Source organism: Mesocricetus auratus, unplaced genomic scaffold (assembly GCF_017639785.1).
Source record: "Mesocricetus auratus isolate SY011 unplaced genomic scaffold, BCM_Maur_2.0 Super-Scaffold_100001, whole genome shotgun sequence".
Lineage (NCBI taxonomy): Eukaryota > Metazoa > Chordata > Mammalia > Rodentia > Cricetidae > Mesocricetus > Mesocricetus auratus.
The window spans coordinates 5,479,746-5,489,643 of NW_024429187.1; the positions used below are offsets into that span (position 1 = coordinate 5,479,746).

Consider the following 9,898-nt stretch of genomic DNA (forward strand, 5'->3'; position numbering starts at 1 on the left):
GGGGTTTCTACAGTGACTGCACCAACACAACTCTTTAAAATTTGTGTAACATTAAGTGGCACTTTTATTTTATTTCTCTTTGCTAGTAATAGATGTAGGCATTTGATTGGGGTGATAAACACTTTTTAATTGCATTTTCTGTGTTTAATACGTTGATAAAACATGGCTTTACAAGAAAATAAAAATCGCCAAAAGTAATTTAGGAAAATAGTTCACTGGACAAAAAGAAAAATGAGTTTGAAAATATGAAGCCAAGTAACTGTAGCTGAAAATATTTCTAAAGAAAAATAAGCAATTCAGTTTTTCACTTGGTTGAAGGAAATGAGATCGTTAGATCAATCAACACCAGCGTTATGTGTGCTCAGAAGGCGGAAGTGAGTATCAGCAACGGAGGCACGGGAGCCTGACTGACAAAAACAGTGGCACAAGGACGAAGCTGTGTAAAAACCTCACAGGGCCGAGTTCAAACCCAGCCTCCAGTTTTTTAGTCTTCGTCGTCCTGTCCAAGCTATAAACTTAAATTGAACAACACTTAAATCTGCTGAAAGATGGCACATAATACCTGTTACATAGAAGGTGTCTCACGAGATAACCGTTCCTAAAGACATGCCAGGTTCCTGGAGGGAACCCCAGGATCAGCTCCTATTCCCTAAGCCAGTGAGTGAGACGAGTAAGGAACTTCAAACGTCAAAGAACTAGGGCATTGAAAAAAAATTACTGTGCTTAGTTATATATAAGAACGGATGTGCAGATCTGAGTCCGCGTGTCCAAGGAAGCCAAAGGCACCTTGATTCCCTGGAGCTGGAATTGCAGGTGATTCTGAGCTAACCCACCCATGCGTTGAGAAACCAGATCTTCTATAAGAACAGATTAAAAAACATTCTTAAAAATGAGACTTAACAGTGCCGGGCGTTGGTGGTGCACGTCTTTAATCCCAGCACTCGGGAGGCAGAGGCAGGCTGATTTCTGTGAGTTCCAGATCAGCCTGGTCTACAGAGCGAGTTCCAGGACAGCCTTCCTAACTACAGAGAAACCCTGTCTCGAAAAACCAAAAAAGAAAAAACAAAAACAAACAAAAAGAGACTTGCAAACAGCCCCTGGTCTGAGGAATCCGAACTCGGGAAGCTGACCACCCTAACCTAAAGGTGGACCACGAGTCCCCCTTTCCTCAAAGGACACATCGTTAAGGCAGGAAATTAGGTACTGCTGAGAAAGCCGTTTACACTGCAGATACACCTCCTATTTTGGGGTCCCAAGCCTCAAGTTTCCTATTGCCCGTAAGGAACCGGAGTCTTTAACCTCCCTCTCGAGAGCACCCGCTACAGGCCGCCTCTCCCGAGGTCTAGAGGTTGCAAAGCGGGACACAGCCACCGAGCACCCCGGAGTTCCAGCTTTCAGCTTGGAACCCAGAAACAATCCGAGAAAAAAAATCCATTCACGCGGACCAACAGCACGCAGCAAGCATGCCGACCACTTTCTCCATAGGTGGGCGGAGCCGCGGGGGCCACCGCTCCAATGAGAACCTGCGTTTCAGGCGGCTCAATTTGCATATGCGACAATGCGAGTCGCTGAAGGCTGGCTCTCGCCGCCTAGGCGCCCCCAGCCTCCCTTACGGTAACCCAGCCCGGCCTCAGAACCCGACTGATAAAGTGCGCCAGCTCCTTCCCGATCCTTTGGGGGCCCTGAAAAGGGCCTTTGGGTTGAATTTGCAAGAGGCCAAGAAGATGGCCCAGAGCAGACGCCGCGCTCAGCCGCCGAAGCCGTAAAGAGTGCGGCCCTGGCGCTTGAGCGCGTAGACCACGTCCATGGCCGTGACCGTCTTGCGCTTGGCGTGCTCGGTGTAGGTGACCGCGTCGCGGATCACGTTCTCCAGAAACACTTTGAGCACACCGCGAGTCTCCTCGTAGATCAGCCCCGAGATGCGTTTGACGCCGCCGCGCCGAGCCAAGCGCCGGATGGCGGGCTTCGTGATGCCCTGGATGTTGTCGCGCAGAACCTTGCGGTGGCGCTTGGCGCCGCCTTTCCCGAGCCCCTTGCCGCCTTTGCCACGTCCAGACATGGTGAACAGCTGATCGCTAGTGGAGCAAGCGAGAACTGCGATGCTGAGCGCCCAAGCCAGAGCTTATATTCCCTGGGAGCGGACCTGTTTGAAAGCAGCCACGAGCGGGCGGAGCTATAGGCTCCACCCCCCGACTCTACTCCCGGCTACCGTAGCTCCAATTAAGATCGGAAAAGACTTTTCGTTCCCCCCAAATCTGAAAAGCGTATTTGAAATTTTAAACAATATAAGGTAACAATTTATTTTTCTCTTCCTTAGCGCAAATAAAAAGGCCGCATCATGCTTGCTATCTTCATCACGCTCCGAGTCGTTATTTTCTAAGCAGAATGCTTGCTCTTACACTACTGCAAAGTAGTGCGAAAATGCATAGGAACTAGCAGTAGAAATTTAGCTCACGGTAAAGCGACTTGCATTTTCACGCGTCGGTCTTTTGAGTGGATGGAGAAGTGGATGGTCACTTTCTCTTGTTACCAAGCTAAGAAACTTATTTACTCCCCTTTTCCTGTTTGTTTTCTCAAGTGTTTTTCTGCAGTGTGGATTTTTCCGCTTCTCCTGCCTGCCCAGCAAGTATTAGTATTTTCTTTTCAACTGTTTGTTTTTATAGCTTCTTAGCTGGACTATTGTAACGTGTCGCTTAGATAAGCTTGCATCTCATAGCTTGCATTTAAAACCTAAGAGTTCTCTCCAGGTGTAGTGACTCACACGTGTAATCACAGGTCTCTGGAGATTGCGGTAGGAGAATTGCCGCGAACTGAGGCTCAGCTAGATATTTCACCCCCTCCCTGTTCAAAGGCCTTGTAAGGTGACATCTGTCTACTCAGAGCATAACTTTGAGTAGACTTTTACTGCAAATCCCCAAAACAGAAAGGGGCTCTCGGTGTTTTGTTTTGTTCTTTTCCCGAAACTGGGTTTCTCTGTGTAACAGCCCTTACTGTCCTGGAACAAACTTTGTAGATCAGGCTGGCCTCAAACACCCAGAGATCCACCTGTCTCTGTTTCCCTAGTGCTGAAATTAAAAGCTAATGCCACCACTACCAGGTGGTGTTTCTGTTTTTAAGAAAGACTGCCCTGGGGTTTACTGCACTGAAGAAGACAGTAGGATTTAAGGAAGGATTCACACAGTACCTAGGTGCTTAATGAGCGTGTTGAGTACCGAGCATTTTAGTACACTGTTGTTGACCTGTAGTCTTGAAGATATGTCTCCCAGCAGGAAAATGGTTTCCTAAATTTTTGTATTTCTAAATGTTTTTAATCTCCAGGACGTTTCAATCTTCATCAATCCCCATAAAGCAAACATTATTTGTTGTTGTCCCTACCAGTTAAAGATTAATTGAGTTCTAGGCTAACTGGAGGGAAAAGAGCCTGAATCATTAAATTTTATCTCATGATTTTAAATCCTTGGCTCTTTAGAATTCTTAAAAAAATAAGGCAAAGCTGCATCTAGAATACTTTCTCAAACTCTGTAAAGCCCTGTCTCAAGAAAAAAAAAAGGTTTAAAGAAAAGGACTTTTATATTATATAAGCACAAATTTAAGCTGGTTTGTAGAAGTCATTCCAGTAACTGCACCAGAGGCTTCCATAGGCATTGACTCAGTATATATATCTTGTTGAATGCTTAGGGACATTAAATAATGTATCCAAGTCAGCTAATAGGTGATAAAGCCAGGATTGGGGGGAAGTTGTCTGGCTCCAAGATGATGGATCCCCTTTATGGTAGCAGGATATATTGCTCAGAACCAAAGAGTGTATTTGAGACCCCAGCTACTGTTTGTTCATCATTGTGCTAGGCAATAAAGACATACACAAATACATGTAAACACTGTTTTCGTGTGTGTGTGTGTGTGTGTGTGTGTGTGTGTGTATGTGTGTGTGTGTGTGTGTGTGTGTGTGTGTGTTTTGTGTTTGGGACAGGATCCTATGTAGCTCAGGCTGGGCGGTGACTCTGTTGCTAACGATTATCTTGAACCCATTCTCCTGTCTACACCTTCTTAATATTTAAGATCACAGGCAGGCCCTGAAAGGTTCAGACATTACACTGGCCTGCCCTGTCACCTGGCAGAACGCACTCAGGCAGCACTCTGGTCGGTCCACGGTTCCTTGAGTACAGCCTGTAGGTAGGTGCGAAGGACCCCTTTAAGAGACAAACCCCCACCCATTTACACTCTCTTCCTCTACACTGAGTTACGTTCCCACGTTCTTCTCTCTACCCCCCTTTTCTCGTTTCTCATATCGTCTCCCCTCTCTCGCTCTCCCGCCGCTGCTGTAAACAATAGCTTGTGCTCTCTATGGCTCGTGTTCCATCGCTCCGGTCCCGGTTCCATCTCGCGCCCTTTTGCCTTTTTTTCTAATTTTTAAGCTTTTGCAAAAGAACAACAGGCCCTACCACACTCTGTGAACTTTATACCAATGAAATAAAAAAGTAATCAGGGAGAGGTTAAATTAGTGATCTTTTAACTAAATGGGTACTTAAAAAAATCTACATGGCATTTCAACCACTTGCGTAATTTCAGAAAATGTGGTAAATTGAAGTACCGCAGTGGAAAGTAATCGCTAATCAAGTAAAAATCACCTTATTTCAAATGCCACGGGCCTATAATTTGAATATTTAAGAAGCCTAAGCATTCTTCCTCCAGCGGCTAGGCCTATTTTGGAGTATTCTAAAGTCTAGGAGCACTGAGCAACGACCTCCATCTCCATCTCCAAGAAGTGGGATTACAGATGTGCGCCATGTGCGAGGCTTTCCTTAATTCCCCTTTTTTCCTTCCCTCCCTCCTCTCCTTCCTATCAGGCTGGTTTGGATCTCAGAATAGGTAGGGCCGACCTCAGGCTTCTGGCGATCTTCCTTCCTCGTCTACCCTAGAAGCAGGATTACAGACATTAACCATCCAGTTTGCAGCCTTCCCCAACAGGACGGAGAGCCAGTGAACTATGTAAATTGGGACTAGGAATCTGCGCTTTGGATTGGTCCGAATGTGGGAAGGCGGGCGCTCTGCTCGCGGGCGAGCTGATTGGGCGCGGCTCCTGCCCGTCACAGGCGGCAGCAGCGGCGGCAGAGTTTGGCGAGGTAGTTCCGGAGTGGCGCACGGCGTCCCGGAACTGAGAGTGCCGGTGTTGGAGCTCCGGGCGCGCGGTCGAGCATGTCGGGTCGAGGCAAGCAGGGCGGCAAGGTGCGCGCCAAGGCTAAGTCGCGCTCGTCGCGCGCGGGCCTGCAGTTCCCCGTGGGTCGCGTGCACCGGCTGCTGCGCAAGGGCAACTACGCGGAGCGCGTGGGCGCGGGCGCGCCGGTGTACCTGGCGGCGGTGCTGGAGTACCTGACGGCCGAGATCCTGGAGCTGGCGGGCAACGCGGCGCGCGACAACAAGAAGACGCGCATCATCCCGCGCCACCTGCAGCTGGCCATCCGCAACGACGAGGAGCTCAACAAGCTGCTGGGCCGGGTGACCATCGCGCAGGGCGGCGTCCTGCCCAACATCCAGGCCGTGCTGCTCCCCAAGAAGACCGAGAGTCAGAAGGTGAAGAGCAAGTGACCCCTACGGGTGCAGAGCCCGCCGCAGCCCGCAGCCAATAAAGTCGGTGTAAAAGCGAGTAACTCGGAGAGCTGTGTAGTCGCGGGACCGACGGGTGGCTGGGTGGGGACGCGTCCCGAACTTGAGCTGGACGCGGGCCACCCTTGAGGCCGTGTGGGAGCCGGAGGGGACCCAGCGCTTCGGTTAGGAGCTCTCCCTTGAGCACTTCTTCCTTGAGCACCGCAGTGGGCAGGGGAGGCTACTGTGGAATTAATTTTGCCTAGCTACCCAGGCTTTCGCAGCGAGGAGTGGTAGGAGAGGTTTTGAGCGCGCAGACAAGTTGCCTCGCTGGCCATCTTTAGGGAGGTTGAACTACTTGGAAAAGAGAGGAGCATAGGGACTTAGTAATTTAAGATCGACAGTCTTTTAAGTAATAGAGACTATGTATTCATGATCTTAGTACCAGCCGTCTTCACCTCACACCCTTGTCTCCACGTTTCTTGAAAATGAGGTAATTTGTGCAATACGGAAGTGAGTCATGAAGTTTGCTCCCTGGACGGTATTGCATAACATTGGGGCCCTCGGTCCTTAGTGTATGCTTAGCAGCTTTTAAAATTATTTTCTCGTGCTGCTCATGGGTGGGGTAAAACGTCATTCGTGGCTAGTGAGTTCGAGGTCATTCCCGAGCTACTTTAGGAGTGTGTCTCAAAATAATGTACATATGTTTTCCCCTCAAATTTTAGTTTCATAACAACCTCTTCAGCATTGCTTCTGGAAATTGGCTTGACTTCACTTAAAACTTTAACCCTACTTTTAGGGCTAACTAGTAACTTGCCCGGAGTCCCGTTTTCACTAGCTTCAGGGTGGTGGCTCGGTAAGGACAGTTAAGAGCGGGGAGAAACATGCAGGCCCCTGGGAATGTTCTTCTCTCTTGGCCATCCCATCCCATGCCATTCCATCCTCAGTAACTCACTCTGCCCACAGTACCCACAGAAACCTCGCCAGGGTAGGTGTCCCTGTGGGTTCATGTTTCCCTGGGAGTCGGAGTTGCGGTCTTCCTCTTCCTTTACAGCGGCTGGCCCATTCCCCCACCCCCAGTGTTGACTGGCCTCAGCTCGTGCATTAGTGTGGAGAAGAGTACATCGGGAGAGTCGGCCCCCTAGGTTGCCACTGCCCTGAAACCCACATTTTTTTTTCATGGTTCCTGAAGACAGGAAAAAGGACAAATAAATAATGCATTACAAATGAGTGTCTGTATTTGCGTCTCTGCTGTTGAATGGATGTGGGAATTAGTCTTCTTGGTCCCCTTGAAAGAAGTACAAGGATCAGGTCACACACGCCTCTCTCATAAAGAGGCAGATTGCTTCCTCTAACACCTGAGAACAGACTCCAGTGGCATTATGGGCAATTTCTGGAAGTAAACTCCATAATACCTGTTTGGAGGACTAAGATGGTTTTAGTGCCGTATATTAGCACTAGGTACATTGACATATGCCATCTACAAGAACTAAGGGTTTGCCCTGTGACTTAATAAACAGGAGTAGGTATTAATGTGTACATATAGCCACTCAGCCTGTGGGGCACGGATGGCAGGAATAGAAATATCACCCAAGGTAGCTTGGTGAACCAGTGAGTTTAATTAGGGCTCACTCCTTAAAGTATAAGGCGACACTGGAGGCTATACCATTGAAGAAAATAGTAACTAAATCCTGGGGAGGCTAAGGAAGTGGGGGGACTTGGGACAAAGTTAGTGGGTCCTGTCTTGTGCAGTTTTGAAAAACTAGCCAAGTGTGGCTTACAATTCTAATTCCACCACTTGGGAGACTGAGGGAAGACCCTGAATTCAAAGGCCTGTCTCAGCTACATGTTCCAGGAAAGATAAGGCTGCACAGGGAGACTGTCTCAAAACAGTAAGTCACTTGTTAGAATTAGTTGAGTGATCACTTGGAGCCAATATACATTCAGCCACGCTTGTATATCCATGAGTTCCATATTTACAGACTCAAACATATCTAGGTTTTAAGTGCTGGTTTGATGCTTGAGTCTCATTTTCTAGAGATGAGACACCTGGGACTTCCAAAAGGACAAAGGTGGCAAAGCCTAACCCATCTCTTTTTCTCGTGATTCCCAACGTGAGAAATGTTACCGGGAGAGCAAGATAAACAAGATACAAGATGGTGACTGCCGTTTCCACCTAAGCACTGCCACTGCTCCAGAAATATGCAGGAGCCTTCCAAATACTTCTTTTTTATGAGACAGGGTTTCTCTGTATTGTTTTGGAGGCTGTCGGTCCAGCCTGGCCTTGAACTCACAGAGATCCACCTGCCTCTGCCTCCCGAGTGCTGGGATTAAAGGCGTGTGCCACCAACGCCCGGCTCCTTCCAAATACTTCTGCACTTCATCATTTCTGATGAGAGCTTTTATAAGCCGGAATGGTTTATTGACAAACAATTCTGTAGAACCATCCAGCTTGTGACCCTGGATCAAGTTCTTAAGGCTGATTTAAAAGGTCAATGTTTCAAGTGCGAGACTGGATGAAGACAGCCTAGCACCTTTCCCTATGGCCTCAAGTCAGATGGGATTGCATACGTTGCTTGGTTTTACTGGCATGCTGCCACTTTTCCTGCAGAGAAATGCCGTTCAGTGGCACAGGTGCAGTGTGGCCAGGGTTTGTTTGCTGCTTCCCTACAAAGCCAGTTTTGATTTTGGATCCCAGAAAACTGGTCTGTTCAGTTTTGTACTTCTGGAATGAAAAGGTCTAGCCCATGCTGTGGTTGGCATTGACTGGCCATGCTAAATGTGAACCCACAAAGCCAAAGGGCAAACGTTATGGTGATTAAGATGAGGCTCTGGCACAGGTACTTCTCTATCTCTGAGACACCATGACCAAGGCAACTTAAAAAGCATCTAATTGGGGGCTTGCTTACAGTTTCAAAGGGCGACTCCATGACCATGGCAGCCACTGGCATGGTGATGGCTCAGTAGCAGAGAGCTTACAACTGATCCACTAGCAGGAGGCAGAGACAGGCTGGGCCTGGAGTGGGGATTTTGAGATTTCAAATCCCAAGTGACACACCTCCAATAAGGCCACACCTAATGCGTCCTTCCCAGACACATTCCTGCCAACCAGACACCAAGCATTTAAAAATTTGAGCCTGTGGGGGCTATTGTCATTCCAATCGGAATGTTCCTCAGCTGCCTGGTTTGGAAATTCTGCACCAACTAAGGCTCATTTAAAGCCACTAAATGGCTTTGCTTTCTGTGAAGGGAAGCAGGAAGGACTGAAGCAAGCTCAAGAGACTGAGGTAGCTAAGGGGACTGACAGGACTCAGGAGGCTTTCTTTAATCAACTTGACAGCAGCCAGTGCTATCTCTGGGAATCCGCAACACCAGTTATGACCATGAAAAGAAACCAAATCCAATTGTCGGCCTTCTCCCTCTGCTGCAGATGGAGCTCATGTATTCAGCGTCAGGCTGTATAACTACAATTTTCATATAAAATTAGCAACACATCTAAAAATGTTTTGGCAATCAAAAACTTTCTTATATAATCATTGACTCTGACCATATTCTGGAGAGCAATTCTATTTATGCAGAAATGTGCTTACCATGCTAACTGGATAATAAACTGCTTCATCCTGGCATTGAAGTGGTCAAATTCACTGCTGGCTTTTCTTAAGTACACTAAAACCCCCAATGGAAAACTATTACTTTGTCAGGATTTGTCTTAACCTGTCAAACAACAGTGCCAGTCACACCAAACTTCAGAATCCAACCCTGAAATGCAGTGAACTCAACTCGGAGCATGAACCTTAGCACAGCACCGTAGAAATCTTCTCTTTACCGCTCGCTGTAGATTTGCAGGACATGCAGTGGGCACCGAAGGTGTGCCTGCCGTGGAGTCACGTGAGCACTGTTTCTGCACTAGAGTCAACGTTGTGCTATTAGATGTTTTCTGTTGCTGTGGCAAAGCACCATGACCAGGGCAACTTACGGTAGTGTGTATTTAGGTTTACAGTGTCAGCATGGCAGCAGGAGCAACAAGCTGTGAGTTCACATCTTGAAACCAAGTACAAAGCAGAAAGAGCATCTGGAAGGGGAATCTTAGCCTGCCTCCAAGACAAAGTTCCTCCAACAAGGCCTGCCCCATAGCGCCAAGAACCGGGGAAAAAGTGTCCAAGTACATGAGCCTCTGAGGGCCATTCTTACTTGACCACCACAACCACAGCTCTAAGGTTTCTTTGGAGCCCCATCTAAGCAAAGGGGAGACACTGTTCATACCTCTGAATTCCTGGGAAGCCAATATAATCTTGAAGGAATTCTTCCTCTTTAT

At 47.9% G+C, this 9,898-nt stretch overlaps 2 protein-coding genes across 2 annotated transcripts; one reads left to right on the forward strand and one right to left on the reverse strand.

Annotated features, from left to right (window-relative positions):
- Positions 1 to 106: 106 nt before the first annotated feature.
- On the reverse strand, positions 107 to 2,109 carry LOC101825928 (histone H4). The gene has a single exon (XM_040743436.1). It carries the CDS (start codon positions 2,057 to 2,059, stop codon positions 1,748 to 1,750), a length of 312 nt encoding a protein of 103 aa, XP_040599370.1. The 5' UTR covers positions 2,060 to 2,109; the 3' UTR covers positions 107 to 1,747.
- Positions 2,110 to 5,092: 2,983 nt separating this feature from the next.
- Positions 5,093 to 5,644, forward strand: LOC101826184 (histone H2A.J). The gene has a single exon (XM_005072892.4). It carries the CDS (start codon positions 5,197 to 5,199, stop codon positions 5,584 to 5,586), a length of 390 nt encoding a protein of 129 aa, XP_005072949.1. The 5' UTR covers positions 5,093 to 5,196; the 3' UTR covers positions 5,587 to 5,644.
- The last annotated feature ends 4,254 nt before the right edge of the window (positions 5,645 to 9,898 follow it).